Source organism: Trachemys scripta, chromosome 8 (assembly GCF_013100865.1).
Source record: "Trachemys scripta elegans isolate TJP31775 chromosome 8, CAS_Tse_1.0, whole genome shotgun sequence".
In the NCBI taxonomy this organism is placed as follows: domain Eukaryota; kingdom Metazoa; phylum Chordata; order Testudines; family Emydidae; genus Trachemys; species Trachemys scripta.
In genome coordinates this window covers 19,366,992-19,382,406 of record NC_048305.1, presented here as the reverse complement: position 1 = coordinate 19,382,406, position 15,415 = coordinate 19,366,992, and the positions used below count along the sequence as shown (strand labels likewise).

At 44.1% G+C, this 15,415-nt stretch overlaps 1 protein-coding gene across 2 annotated transcripts in view; it reads left to right on the top strand.

Moving 5' to 3' along the window:
* Positions 1 to 3,217, top strand: part of LOC117881400 (neuronal vesicle trafficking-associated protein 2-like) — a 62,427-nt gene extending 59,210 nt beyond the window's left edge. For both annotated transcript variants that reach the window (XM_034778617.1, XM_034778616.1), the window contains one exon: positions 1,280 to 3,217. In XM_034778617.1, the coding sequence (XP_034634508.1) occupies positions 1,280 to 1,471 (192 nt within the window). In that variant the 3' untranslated portion in view covers positions 1,472 to 3,217. The remainder of the gene's footprint in view (positions 1 to 1,279) is intronic.
* Positions 3,218 to 15,415: the final 12,198 nt, after the last annotated feature.

The following is a 15,415-nucleotide window of genomic DNA, read 5'->3' as shown; positions in this document are numbered from 1 at the left end:
TGCAAGGCAAATTTCAATGGTGCATGCATGAGCGTCCACTGATACTGAGTTTGAAATTTGCGTGTGCAAGTATTTGAGAGGCATGCTTTTGCACCTCCTCCAGTAGGCCAACAGAAACAAAACCATGTGACTTGTTTGACCAATCACAGCTAACCAACAGAGTTTGAATGTCAGATAGTCATTGAGAACTGGTTGCTCAGTCCACAGAGTTAAAAAAAGTTTGCAAAACAAGTCATTGACTAATTATTTACAGTGAATAAATTCATAGAGGTCCTAATTCTTTGGGGGATATTCTTTGAACAGGAAAAGAGGCTCAGTTAGTCAATATATTGTTCGTTGTAAATTATTCTCTTAGCGTACATAAAATCAGAGAGGAGATGAGTCATGACTTTTGAATTCTGAATGTGAATTTCCTCAGAGTTCATGCGCTTTGGATTTAGTGTTCTGCTCTGGTCTTGCCCCCTTTTAATCACACTAGAATGGGGGGGGGGGGAACTGGATGGCTCAGGGGCATGCTAATTATAAATGGGGCCCTTCACCTCCAGGTCACCACTATCAATCTGAGCAGGTTGGACCAAAGGTTCTTACAATTTGTTGGCTCTTCTGTGGCCTACACAAAGCAAATTGGTTTTCTCAGTACAGTTCTTAGTGGGCAAGGGTCCACATTGCAGCAGTAGAGACTAGTTGGCAGCCTCCGCACAGAGGAGAAGCACAGAAAGGGCCATGGAGACTGAATTGGCCACCCATCTCTAGGGCTGGTCTTCCTGCAGGTCAGAGATAAGGCACGGCAGCAGGGTCGCACATAAGAAGCTTACATTGCTTCTGCCTGGCCTGTATCTGTTCTACGGATTAATAGAGAACGTCAGTCTGCAGGGCTGTCAATCCAACGCTTTGTGAGCTAACCAACGTCCTCTTCCAGTACCGCTGCCAGATGCCTGATCTTAGTGCGTTCCAGTGCCGTGCCAGAGCAGCAGGATCCCCATTCTGTAATTTTGGTTCTGTTTCACAGAATGAAACCAGTCTTAATCAGGGCTGCCAATTCCAGCAGCGATTGACATCTGTTGACCCTGTCTCAGTGCCCCGTGCTATCTAATGTTTCTGGGCATTCCCCAAGCTATTTGTCAATGGAGGAGCACATGTTTCCATTGGCGCAAGTAGCCCAATTGCTATGAACCAGTGAGATGAGTCAGTCGTCCACATGAGAACCAACTGGGAGTTTAAAATAAATGTTAAGTAATGTGACTGCTACTTACTTGTCCTGCTTTTTCCCTCTCTCCAGCATAAGAGATGTATCCCAGCCTCCCTGGATGCCTATTACTCAGCACAGGATTCCAATTCCCGGGGCAGATTCTATACTGTCATCAGCCATTACAGCATGGCTAAGCAAACCAGCTCACGGTCTGTATCGCCCTGGCTTTCTTCGGGATCGGTAAACCATGAAGCCAAGGCTGCCAAGACAGAAGGCCATTAAAACTACTCAGTGGTGACGGGAGGGGTTGGGAGTAGGGAAACAACACCGTGTCTATGAAGTATTGCTCTGCCTCAGAGAGGGCGCTGTGCTAACAGCACGACAAGAAGAAATGAAACTCAAGTGCAGGAGTCATCTCAATTGATATTTCTTTTCGTGCATTGTTCTCGTTGATTTGTAACCGGGCCAAGCTCTTGTACAAAGGCATGTTTGATGTTGACTGTAACTTTACGATGTAAAAATATTTTTAAAATCATTGCTTAAATATTTGTTAGAAAAATAAATGAAAAAACAAAAAAAGCAAATTCAGAAAACAACCAGAGAGGATGGAATCAAGCAAAGAGAATCTCCCAGAAACTGTATCTTTGGTAGAAAGTTGTGACCCTAGAGCAGTATATAATGGAAGAACATTTGAATACCTTGTTTGACATGCAGAGGTAGAGGGGAAGTCTTTTACAAATCATGTCACTGGGCAGTTAAACTTGCCAAAGCAGGGTCCTTCTACTGGCAAACTGAACTGCACAAAATACGATATCAGCATTAGTTTGTGGCTAGAGAAGTACACACGCATGTGTGTGCAGTCTGAGGCCTGAATTAAAAACAGAAAGATCTAGGGATTTGGAATACACAGTCATGGTACTGGAGATCTTCAGTGGGTTTGTCAGGATTAAGTGTTTTGGACATAGAGCAGGAGAAGGAAGCTGTTGTGTTTAAATCTCTTCAGCATAGGACCGGGAGTCAGGCTCTATTCCCAGTTCTGCCACAGATTACCTGTGTGATCTTGGGCAAGTCACATGGGGCCTGATCCTTTGAGATGCTGAGCACTTCTTTGGAGAGCAAAGAAACAAATAACTTCATTGTAAATCTAGGATGCTTAGCACCTCACAGGAGAGGGTTAGCATTTTAAAGGGTCAAGCCCCCTCTGTGCCTCATTTTCCCCTTGTCCTTATTCCATGGACACTACTTATGTGGGGATTGTGAGGGTTTGTCTGTTGGTATGTAAAATATTTGATAGAAAGTGCTATCAAAATTCAAAGTATGAATAGACTTATAAACCCGTGAACGTAAAAACAAGCCGAGTCCAGCCCTGTACAGTGTTCAAACACAGCCCAGTATCTAGCATGTAAATTGATCTGAGCAAGCATGTCTGTTTTGTAAGACTTGAGCAAAAGGAATTTTCTTTTCCAGAGCTGCCACCCAAAACATAGCAGTGTGACAGTTAAAATACTTGTGATCGCAGTCAGCTTGAGTTCAAAAGAATAAGCACCAGGAGTAGGACAAGACAGATGTTTGGGTTTGGAGTTTAAGGTTTGCATTTCACTAAGCCTGCTGATCAGATTTGTGGGTATTGCGGGCTAGAAACTGGGACCCAAACCCACTGGGCAGAGTTTTGTCCTTCATTCTGCACATACAGCTCCTAGGGGTTTGAACGGGACTAGCCTGGTGTAAGTGGGGGCAGGACTGAGCTGACAGGAGTCATGATAAGCAATTGTATAGTATAGCTAAAACTGTAGTGCCAAACCCCATCGTCTGACTCCCCCCCCCATATTTCACCTGTAAATTCATTTCTCACTTGAAATGTACAAACCCCACCACAGAAAAAATCAAAACTCCGACAAACGACTGGACAATTTATAATTTTGTGGTGTGCGTTTTGTCAGTAGGTAGCAGAGACTGAAGTATTTTTTGGTGTAATTCTTGAACTTTTCTGACAGGAAAAATAAAGCTAGATGTGTCTGAGAGTCTCAACTGCCCTGAAGGGTTTCTTTTGTCTGTGTCTTGCTGTCATGCTGTGAAGAGGGAGCAGTGGGAATGTTTGTGTGCACGGACCTGCTGGGTGTGGTGGTGGCAGAGCTGTCTACTCTGTATTGGTGGAAATGGAAACGTTTGGAGGCTTCAGAGGTCATTCAGAACTCGCTTGCATTTATTGCTGGTGTGGGGAACCTCACACACTTTTATTTATTTGTTTGCTTGTTTTTCAGCTGAAAAAAAACCTTCAAAACAAGAGGGGCTTGAATCCTTCTGGCTTTACTATGGGTGCGTCTACTGGATCATCTGATTCTCAGTTACATAAGACCCCCTTTTCACTGCTCTGGCAAAATAAAAGGACAGAAATATCACCTAGGACTGCTGCAGCCTGCATGGAGCTGGCATACAGGTTCAATACCATCCCTGATCCTAGTGTAGGGGGCAAGTCAGGGAGTATAGGCTGGAGGTGGGGAATAGAAAGTGGGGAGCAAGGAGGGGTTGTAGCCAGAGTACACTGTGCTATGGCTATTCTTTGCTGGGCCCTGGGAAGGATAGTGTACTTTAGAGCAGCCCTGTGGCTACTCTAATTTACACCAGGGTTGGGTGTGCTGCCACCTGCTTCAAGTTCAGGGAAGGAGAGCACAAAAACATAAACAACCTCCATCCCACTCACCCTGTCCCTCTAATTTCTGCCCCAAACACAGAAAGGAGGAAACTGAGGATAGGGTACAACAATCTCTACAGGTTTGAAAGATATTACCCCCATTTTAAGTACAGAGAACGTTTCTCAGATTGGTAGAATCTTTCAAGGAAACTTTGTCAGTAGTGTACTTTGGCCACCCTTCCATGGACACCAGGGAGAGTGTTGTCTATGTATGTACTGCTGTATTGGGCTCAATAATAATTAGCAATGTTACAAGAGAATGGTACATGAAACCATACATACACACATTACAAAAACTAGAGATGGGCTGTACCAAGAGCCTGGATCTGGCCACCCCTGAACTTTGGATCTATAGCCAAACTTTGTGGCTTGGTTTCTAGCAAAAACATTTCCTTAAATTCACCCAGCAGCTCTTTGAAATGGAATGACACTGTCTTTAAAGTTGCTAGTTTCTGCAGGCTCATGAAAGGCTTTATAATGTTCCAATAAAACCTCTGGCTGACTTCCCTTTTTGAAAAGCTCGGTTGTGAAATTGAGCCACTGTAGAAGAGGAATCACCGGTATTCTAGGTCACCACAGAGAACCTGTGAAATTCATTAAAAAGGATATAATGCTCTCTTCCAAACGGAGTCACATTGTAATTTGACTGGTATTTCTATTGCATCTCTCATGGTAATACCTTAGTCCGCTGTTTACTTTGATCAAAATCCCAGGAATCAAATTATTTGTATTCTAGGGCGGAAGGTATAATTGGATAACTGAGTCAGTGGCGATAAAAAGTTTTTATTTAATAAAGGAAGAACCAAAATTGTATATGGAACAGAACAAAAAAGGGCTCCAGGGAGACACAGGGGACAGTAAAAGACAACAACAGCTAAAAGTTTAATCATTCAGCTCGTTGCCATCGACACGATTACCACGGTCTATGTTCAAGCTGCAATATAAATTCTAAGTTCAGCCACTTAGTTTAGTCTCAGGAATGGGAAGAGACTCGATTGCAATTGCAGCATCTGTCCTCTCGTGTTTTAAACAAAATGTTTAAAAGCTGCCACTCCTTTAGTTTCAGGGGCTGGTTAAAGCATCTTGCTCGGCCAGGGTCAATGGGCTCTCCTTGTCTCAGCACCACACTGCTTGCTGCCCTTCATGAAGTCCAAAGTTCCCCATGTCTCTGTCGAAGGGTGCTTTGTTCTGGGGAAGACCTCCTATGAAAGGACTAGGCCTACTTTAATTTGTTACGGTAACCTCCACTGTTGTATTTACGCACACAGTTATTTACCTGGGGCCTATTATCAGCATATCTGATGCTGCCAAACTAGCACTGCAATTACTCTTATCAATAAACCTGGACTAATTGCCTCCTGGCTAAGTCAGCTGCTCAATATACTCCCCTTCCTGCTGCTTCCTCCGTTTGACTATTACTTTTCTTTGTGTTGATTTCTACACAAAATCCTCATTTCTGGGCCCTCTCTGCTCCATGTCCCCAGACGCCTTGCTGGCTACTACTGGGGAGAGGGTCAAATCGTCAAACAAAAATCTTCCTCTGTGTGGGCCTTCAGCCAAGTCTGCCAGCTGTTTGCTGACTCCAGTGATCACAGGCTCAATCAGCAGGAGGTAGGCTCAGGTTTAGCATAAGCCCAATTTCCTGTGAAGCATCTAGATTTTGGCTAGCAGGGCTCCTACTCTCTCCTGGAGAACCAAGAAGTGGCTGCCGCTGCAGTTCCAGGGAAAGCTGTTGGTTTCTGTTTTCCAGAGGGAACTGAGAGACAAGTACCTCATTTGATAGCAAAAGGTGTTTGCAGTATCTTGCATGAGGACCAGAAAAGGTGGAGGAAAATCAGATGGACCTTTAAAAATGAAAATTTCCCACATACCCTTCTTATTCTTATTTGTTTTGCACGTCTACCCTTGAAAGCTTTTTCTAGTTTGCAATAGTATCCCAAATACTAAGTTTAAGGGGCCTACACTGAAATTTCTATAGTCACACTTTATATAACTAGTGTTTTTAAAACACCTGAAGTATTATAGTCAAACTGGATTAGACTGTTTATATACTAGATTTTTGTTTTTACAAAATGGAAAGACAAAATGACAAGGGAAAAATCCTCTATCCCTCTTTTGGCCTCAGTAATTTTTAAACACCTTGCACTGTCAGTAAGGCTGAATTCTATTCCTTTCAGCTGTATTTCATGACTATGTAATAAAGTCAGAGTTCCTTAGCATTCACCTCACCTGCTGCTGTGGGCAAGTGTCTTTCAAAGAGGCCTTTTATCTCCCCCCCCCCCCCCCACTTGGGCTTCTGACAGGGAGTGTGCAGACAAGTTAAGGTAAAATTATCCTTCTGCCAAAGAAGTTGGATGTTACTTTACTCAGGATTGTCACTGATGAGAAATCCATGTGATACTATCAGGGATAATAATCCTTTGCAGTTTCAAGTACAGGAAGGAAGTGAACTCGGTTAATAGCATTATGTCCTAACTCACACTCAGTAGCCAGAGTCTTCAGGAGGATGGACAGGATTAGTGCTGAAGAGGCTTTTGTCCTGCAGTAGACTGAGTATTAGTGGCAAAATCAAAGGAGATAGAAAAGGCACAATCTATTACATTCAGTCTATCTTTGCCATGCCAGTGCCTGTTGTTCCACTCCAGAGATGATTGCATTTCTGTGGTAAGTAAAGGGATCCCTTTATGTTGTAATGAAGTGGCTAGGGTGGACCTGCACAACTGTCTTCTACTGATGCAACAAGAACTGCCCAGCTGTGTGAAGGGTGTGTCATAGGACCTAGTCAGCTAACAGAAATTCTTCATTAGTGCAAGTGGCTGAGACCTGTGGGTCTGGAGCATGAGAATCCATGTGCACTGACCTTGTGAAGATGTAAGTGGCCATGGTGTGTGCTCTAATGAAAACCCTGAAGATTCAGGTGGCCATTCTTAGACTAATTACAGCATTTTGCTCACCTAATTTTCAAAGACTCAAGTGATGAGGCTTCTACTGAGCCATCTACGAATGATGATGAAATTATTACCCCTTTCCTGCATGTATATCATGTGAAGACTGATCTCCAAGCACAATCTGCCTTCCCCTGGGTGTGAAAAGTCATTGAAAAATAAATTCTATTAGAATTTGCCAGGTACCTACCCAAACTTACAGGGTTCAAAGAGCAGAGTTCATGCTGTAGGTAATTGTGACACTCCAGTAAATCTGGCTGTCTAGTAAAGTTACTATACAGTAAGCTTTCATTTGACATGTGCCTCATTGTAGTGCACACTATCCCTAGTACCCAAGCCAACCTTATGTGAATGGGTGGAGGTAGTGGTTCAGCAAGACAATAGGCTTTTTGGAGCAGGGACCCCTGTTTGTTCTGTTTGCACAGCAGATAGCACAGTGTGGGTCCTGGTCCTTGACCAGGGCTCCGAGATGTTAACACAATATAAACACATTTTAATAATGAGGATTAACACTGCCTGTCAAGACATGCACTGTGCTGTGGCAATCAGTCATACCAGCTTGTGCTGCCAGAGCCCATCAGACATGGGTAAGTACTTCGGTGCAAGATCTCCACCTGGCTCCTGCAGGAACCGGGGGGTGGTTATTCAGTCATTGGCAATCTTCCCCCAGAGTGAGTATTCAGCTATCGCTCCGGGATGCTTTATGGGTGCTGTGATGTCTTTTGAGTGACCTATATAACCAAGGTCATAAAGATCTCAAGGCACTTTTCACAGAAAGCCAGGATAAAACCCATACAACTACCAACTCAGGTAATTGCATCCTCCTCGCAGCTTCAAATGGAAATGATATTATACTTCATGTCCTGCCTTAAACTATTGCACAATTTTGCAGTGCAGTTGAAAATGGTTGCTGCGTTTCACCCCAGTGATGGCTGCATTTCAACAGCAGGAAAAGTGAGTTCTGTGTATAGTTTGTATGCCACATTATTAAAGCACTTGGGGGTCCTTTGGGATGAAAGGCAATTACCTAAACATAAAACCATTATCAGTAAATGCAAAGGGTCAAAAATGCCCTATGGAAATGTATTAGAAACAGCTTCTCTTTTGGTAATATAAATATAGCATTTGGCAGGGTTAATGGACCAGCTTGTCATGTGAACAAGATCCCTAATCCATTTGGAGGAAAAGGCTATTTTTATAGTAGGGCTTACAAGTACTTGACCCAATTAGTTTCCATTCAAGTTTACAACTCCCAGGGTTTGGATTAGGGCAGGTCACATCAGGGCAGTGACCCAACACTGTCCTGTGTCTGCCATCTTGTTCTCCAGAACCTGGGCATTCATTTAAAAGGAAAAGTACGTCTCTAGCTGGCACGATTTCCAAGGAACCCTTGGAAAAGTAAAGCAAGTGTAACCAATGCAGAGAGATCTGTCGGCATCTGCAAAGCACCAGAAACAATAGTGCTGAGATGGGAAGTGCTCCGGCCATCTCAATGGGGTCAACTCAGATGCCTCATGATGATATTTTAAATAGCAACTTTATTAACTGTTTCACTGTTGATCAAAGGATGTTAGAAACGAGATGGAGCATCACAGATCTACATAATCTACTATGAATTGCATCTCATTTTGGTACCGGAAGTGTATTTTTTTCTTAGTCTGACTCATGGAGCCAAAGGGGAGGTATAGAGTGTGGGAGCATCTGAGCCTCTCCAAGGGGGAGCCAATCCCACAAAGGCAAGTGACATGCTGAAGACACTCAACTAGGACCACCATCTTAGAACAGCTGGGGTCAGGTTGGCTCTGGTTGTGGATGTGGGGTTAAATGGCTTCTGTAGTAGCTGCTGCTCCTGCCTTTGCTGAAGTCTGTCTGCAGATTCAGGCAGACATTGCTGCATCCATGACACTTAGGTCTAGTTTTAAGCTTTTCTTGGCAACCATGATGGCTGGAAACTTTTGTTGTTGTTGTTTTAAATGAAAACTGAGGTTATGTCAGCACATGACTCTGGGAGCTGGGGCTCTGTTCTGTCTAGGCTTGAATCCAGCCCTGCCTAAGGGTGTATCGGGACCCTGCTGAGAGAGAGAACCACACCTGAGTAGCCCAACAGAATATGCATGATCACATGTTCATCATCCACCCGCTCTGCTGTGAGTGGCATTTCGTTTTGCCATCTCAAGTGGGTGGAACTTGGCTTGTGGATGGAGCATGGGAGTACCATCAATTCCTTCTCCCACATTTCAATCCCTGGCAACTGCAGTCAGTGTTGGTTAGCTGTGTTTTACCTCAGGTTGGTAGGGACTTGGAAAGTATTTTGTTTTTTGTAGATAAAAAACTTCATGCGAATCCTTTAGAAGACATTTTGCTGTCACTTTAAATTGGTTTTCATAATCACTGGGGAGTTAAGATATGCCAATACATGAAAACCATGATAGCATTGGTTTATACTATTTATGCTTGTCATATGCCATCATTTAAATGTATGGCGATGATAGGCCACAACCTTAGCTGGTGTAAATTGTCATAGCTCAGTGGAGCTACATTAGTTTATGCCAGCTGAAAGCTCTGGCCCCATGATAATAATGTTTTGTACCCATTCAGTGCCTGTCATCTGAGGTTCTTACAACAGTGGATAGAGATTATTCCCATTTACAGATGGGTAAACTGAGGCTTAGCACAGGTCAGATTTGGATCCCTTTAGCTCACACTGATACTATGATTTATTATTTGTATTGCAGTAGCTCCTAAGAGTGCCAGTCATGGATCAAGACCCCATTGTGCTAGATGTGGTACAGACACAGAACTAAAAGATGGTCGCAGCCCCAAAAGATTTACAGACTAAATAACTAATGCCACAAGTAGCCCCTTAGAAGTCAGTCAATGAACTTGTAAAGCAAAGTGCTACTCACTGTGATCACAACCTGGTGCACAGCAAGTAGTAGAGCTAGGAATAGCACTCGGTTCTCCCAGATCCCAATACTGTTCTATCCCCATGAAACATCAAAGATCATTCTTCACCATCACAACGTTTCAATTGACAGTGAGTTGATAAAGTAGCACAGTAGAAATGATAACAGAGCTCAACCAATAAATGAGTAAGCTAGACTGAAAAGTATATAATTCATTCTTCTTCAAAAACTGCAAATCTAATTTAACCCTCCTCCAATGGGTTAACAAAGAGCTTGTTTAAAAATGTCTGACCTAACCTTTAAAAAGAGAGGTCGCTTTCTTCTCTTCAGACTAAGTAAACAAAGGGGGGGGGGCGCGAATATCTATATTCTGTTTTTTCTGCTGCACCATTGTTTTCTGGATTTTTTTCCCCCGTGCCAGATTCAATCTCTGTCGCCCAGTAGTGATGGTCTATAATATTAAGAGGGATATTTTTTTTTCTTCTTCTCTTTCCAGTAACATTTTGGATTATTTGTGTTTCAAGGAGAAGGTAGCTAACTTTCATCTGGAGCCATATTAATAATTTGACAGACAGACAGAGGAGGGGAAGAGGCAAAGGGGGGAGAGAGAGAAATAAAACATTCAGGTCCTTGCAAGAGCTGATATTAGTAGGTATCAGAGGCTGCTTCTGTAAGAAGTTTGAGTCCCATTAAAAATGCAGAAGGATTGGGAACCCTGGAGTATTCTATCAGTTAGTCCGACAGAAATAAATTAAGGGTGGCCTACTTTCCTTGGATAACATGTGAAAGGGCATTTGGCCAATCTGTTACTGATCCATTTGTCACAAACACACACACGCACGTGCGTGTGTGCAAAATTGGAAGGAGATATCTGAAGAAAATACCCACCCCCATTATTATATTAAAGGATATTGGGCCATATGCAGAATGCTATAGCCAAGTCTCTGAAATGGATTTCCTGTTACCAGGGACTCTTTCAGCTATTTTTATGGTATTGATTTTAAAGCAGCAGGCATTATAATGTCTCATTCCCTCGGGCCCCATATACGGTATTACCATATGTAACAATAATACCTAGAGGCCCCAGCTGAGATCAGGGTGGGCCCCACTGTGGTAGGTGCTATACAAATACATTGTAAGAGAGATCCCTGCCCCAAGGAGCTGATGTTTTAAATAGACAAGACAGCTGTATGAGGGAAACTGAGGCACAAGAGGGGGACATGGTTGCCCAAGGTCACACACCAGGGCAGTGGCAGAGTCAGAAATAGAAGCCTGCAGTTGTAGTTTACAGCCCTATCCACTAGAAAACACTGCCTCTCTAAAATATATGACTGTTTAAACAAGAAATAGGTACCTATGATCTATTTAACTGCCCGATTACCTTGGTACCCAAACACCTATTCCCCATATGTTTTGTTATGGAATGTGTGTCTGAGTCTTTAGTGGCACTTGAACACAAAAGCCAATGTGGTTTCCATGGGGTTAGGAATCCATAGGCCTGTTTCTCTTCTCTCACCATTTCTACAATGGAATAACACCACTGATCTCAGTAATTACTATGCTGGTGTGAGTATGATCAGCATCAGGCCTATGAGTTCTAAGCCTTCCTTTCCCAACTGATTTGCTGTGGGGCTTTGGGCAAATGTGTTTCCACTCCCTACAGCTGTAAAACAGGTCTCACAACACCCCTCTGCCTTACGGGATTGTGGGGAGCGGGGTACAGAGGGTTCATTTATTAGCAGACTTAAAGAGTTTTGAAGATGAAAAGTGCTAAGTATTGTTTTTATTATTATTCTCTTCCACAGGCGGGAATGCCCCCAGCTGAGCCATGGTGCTGAACGTGCAGAGACCCTGTCAGTTCATATTTTGAACCATTCTGGGAGGCTGGGCTTTGTGCCGGCAAATCTATTTCAAAGTGCAGCTCACCTCAGTGCTAATGATGCATGACGATGCTGGAGTTGTCCCTTTGTTGATGTATACGTTCTTTGCCATGCACTTAAGAACCAGCCAGAAGGAGGCAGAATGGCAGGAATAGAAATGGCTTCATTATCTCCCTGTTTGCTGTAAGAGGATGTCCGGGTGAAATGCTGTGCTGTGCCTCTAAGCCCAGGACTCTCACAATCAGAAGGGAGGCTATGGCGGCTTTAAGCCACATTTGTGCCCTTCTGATCCAGGATTGTTCAAGGTGCTGCAGAGCCTCCTTGGGTAGTTTAGACAGCCTTGGAGGCTGCCTGTAATTTCCAAAGCATTTTGTGCTATAGCCCAGCCCTGACGTGCCCTCCCAGCACCCATAACAGGGCCTGGAAAGGGGGGGTCCTTGGACAACAGCCATACGGCTGTCCCTGGAGTGCATGTACAGGGGAATCCTCCCCCATCTGGAACCACAGCTTTTAGGGCCCCTTGGCACCTCTCCAGCCTTTTTTACCCAGTGTAAAAGGGCCAGAGCAGGGGTGAGAATCTCGCTCCTGGCGTTTAGATGCTCTAAATGTTTTCCATTAATAACACGGATTATTCAGAAAAGGCTGAATCCTGGAAATCCGCCCCAATAGCCAGGTGGGATGCCAGGGTTCTCTGTGGGATTGGAAGGAAGACTCTCGCTCCTTGATCTTCTCCCTGTCTGCTAGAGCAGCTCCCTGCACCTGCAGCGTCTCTTGTGGTAGACCTAGGACTTGGTTGAAATGAATAATAAGGGGTTTCCTTCACTGCGGCTGCTGGACACAGACCGATCTGTGGTTCACTAGTTCCCTGACTGATGGCCTGGGCTGCTTAATGTTCCCATACAGGGTCTTCCTAAATCCTGGATTGAACCAGACTGTCATGGAAGGGATTGGTGTCTGCATCCCCCTGCTCCGCTCAAGGTAGCGGCTGGTGGAGTAATGTAGAATGCTAGGGTGATGGAAGCAAACGTTGCTGATTGACTGAGCATCCTCCCCAAATCCATCCCCTTGTCTCTCTGCATATGGAGGAACTGTACCTGTTTCTCTCCGTCTGGGGACCTCCTTACCTGGGGGCCAGCGGGCAGAATTTATCCCAGAAAACAAGGCTGAGGGAGTTATTTGCTTTAGTCCAGGAGTCGGCAACCTTTCAGAGGTGGTGTGCTGAGTCTTCATTTATTCACTCTAATTTAAGGTTTCGTGTGCCAGTCATACATTTTAATGTTTTTAGAAGGTCTCTTTCTATAAGTCTATAATATAGAACTAAACTATTGTTGTATGTAAAGTAAACAAGGTTTTTAAAATGTTTAAGAAGCTTCATTTAAAATTAAATTAAAATGCAGAGCCCCCCGGACTGGTGGCCAGGACCTGGGCAGCGTGAGTGCCACTGAAAATCAGCTCGCGTGCTGCCTTTGGCACACGTGCCATAGGTTGCCTACCCCTGCTTTAGTCCTTTGCATGATGGGCGATCCAACATTCTGCTTTCTTCTCCTTAAAACACCTTGGACTTGACTGCAATGTCACTGCATGGTAAATCAGAAGTAAGCTCCATTGAAGTCAATGGAGCATAAACACAATGTAACTAAGATCAGAACCAGGCCTTTACACTAACTGAACTGATGCATCAGTTCGGAAGGTAGATGACATTCAGAAACACTTTACCTTGCTGCTTACTCCCACTTCTCCCAACCAATATTCCACCTGATTAGAATACACAGAGCTTAATTACCTGTAACAATTTGTCTTTGTTTATTAAAGTAAACAAATAAAAGGGGACAGAGGAGATGGAGTAGCCTGCTAATTGGTTTTGAGTTGCTGGGAATTGTTTTGGTATGCTACTGTCTGACAACCAGCAAGACTGTACTGCACATGTACTTTGGTGTTGCAGCCAGTCCTCAACACCAGAACATCACTCAGCAGTACAGTAATTAACAGCAAGATGCATTTCCCCCCACTCTCGACGACAATGAGGGAGAATCTAAATACAGCTATGAGGGTTTTTTTTTTCTTCTTCTTCTGACAAATAAAAATTCTGTTGTGAGACTTAAAACCAAACAGGGCTAAGGAGAGAGGCCTGGGGTGGTGGCCAGACCCCAGGACTGCATCCAGGAACGTCTGAGTTCTAATCTTGGTTATGACACTCAATCCTCCTGTTACCTTTAACTTCTCTGCCTCAGTTTCCTTATGTGAAGTATCAAGATAACTATTCTCCTCTACCACATGGGATTTGTAAGGAGGGTTAATAAATATATAAAGCATTATGAAGATGAATAAAAAAACCAGAAAATGTAGTGAAGTGAGCCTGGTAGCACATCACTGGATGCCACCTCAAGGTGGAATGAAATAATTGGGACATAGGTCATTTTAGGAGGGGCAGGGACCAGATTATTGCCTGCCCAGCAGTGTGCACAATGTGACACACATTTGTATAGGGAAGTCCTATAGAATATAAGAAAAAAACTCTTTTCTACAGGTGTTTTGGACCATCCTATAGAATGTAACCGAAAATTGTATCTCCTCATACACAGTTCTGTAGGGTGGCTCCAAAATGTATAGACAGAAGAGATTATTTATTTATTTAGTTGAGTAGGTTTGTAGTGTAACTTTCATGAAAGCTAATTGTTTTGTGCCCTGTTCAGTTCTATAGGACTTTTTCATAGGGGGAAGGGACAGAGGGTAGGGTATGTAAGCAGCAGGATGGTGGCAGCAACCTGTGAGCTACACAGCTATATTTGGCAAGACGCAGGGGCTGGCGGCTTCTGGTTTGTGACCAAAGAAGAAGCACAGGCTGTATAGCAGCGGATGTAGGCCCATAAGGCAGAGGGGAGGCTGACAGACAATAGGGAGACCCATGACTCCAGAGGCAGATCCACCTCTGGAATCATGGGTCTCCCTATTGTCTGTCAGCCTCCCCTCTGCCTTATGGGCCTACATCCGCTGCTATTGCTGCCACCATCCTGCTGCTTACATACCCTAACCTCTGTCACTTGCCCCTATGAAAAAGTCCTATAGAACTGAACAGGGAACAAAACCCTAAGGCTTAATGTCTCCCTCCCCCGCCCCCCAAGAGGGGTGGACTTGAAGTGACACCCTTAAGGACAATGGCAGCTTTGTACTTTCCTATTGGACAGCCTATCTAGGGGCTTAATGAGGAATTATTCTGTACATTCAATAACTACCCACTCAACCTTTGTTCCTAGGGTAATATTACCCTTTGTTTCCTAGCCCTAGTAAAGATTGCCCCTTTATTTATTGGGACCCACCAAGGGCTGAAGCCCAATGTTTGGAGGATTTGCTAAACCTGTCTTGTGGTACATATAACATGATAACAGCCGTCGGAAAAGAAACAACATACCATGAACTCACAGTGACGCACAGTGAAGTGAGGGGTTGTCTGTGTGTGCGAGAGAGAGATTCTGAGGAACAACCCTGCATGATCTGGCTGAGCTAACAGAATGGTCTCCTCCCCTTCGCCCCACTCTCTAATTTCTAAGGTTCTATGACAAGGACAATGTGTAACCCACACACCTCCTGGGTATGGTGTTCTGTCACATCTAGTGGCTCTGAGACCACTTAGAGAGAGATTAATGAATCTGCTCTACAGCCTTAGCTAAGGGCCATATGGCTCTTAGCTCATGCAGTAGAGGCTCATGCACTAAGTTGCAGAAGCTCCAGGTTCAATCCCACCCACCAATGACTGGGGGCTGTAGGCATTACAAATAGGAAGTGCTAAGAATGTGGAGGTCTAT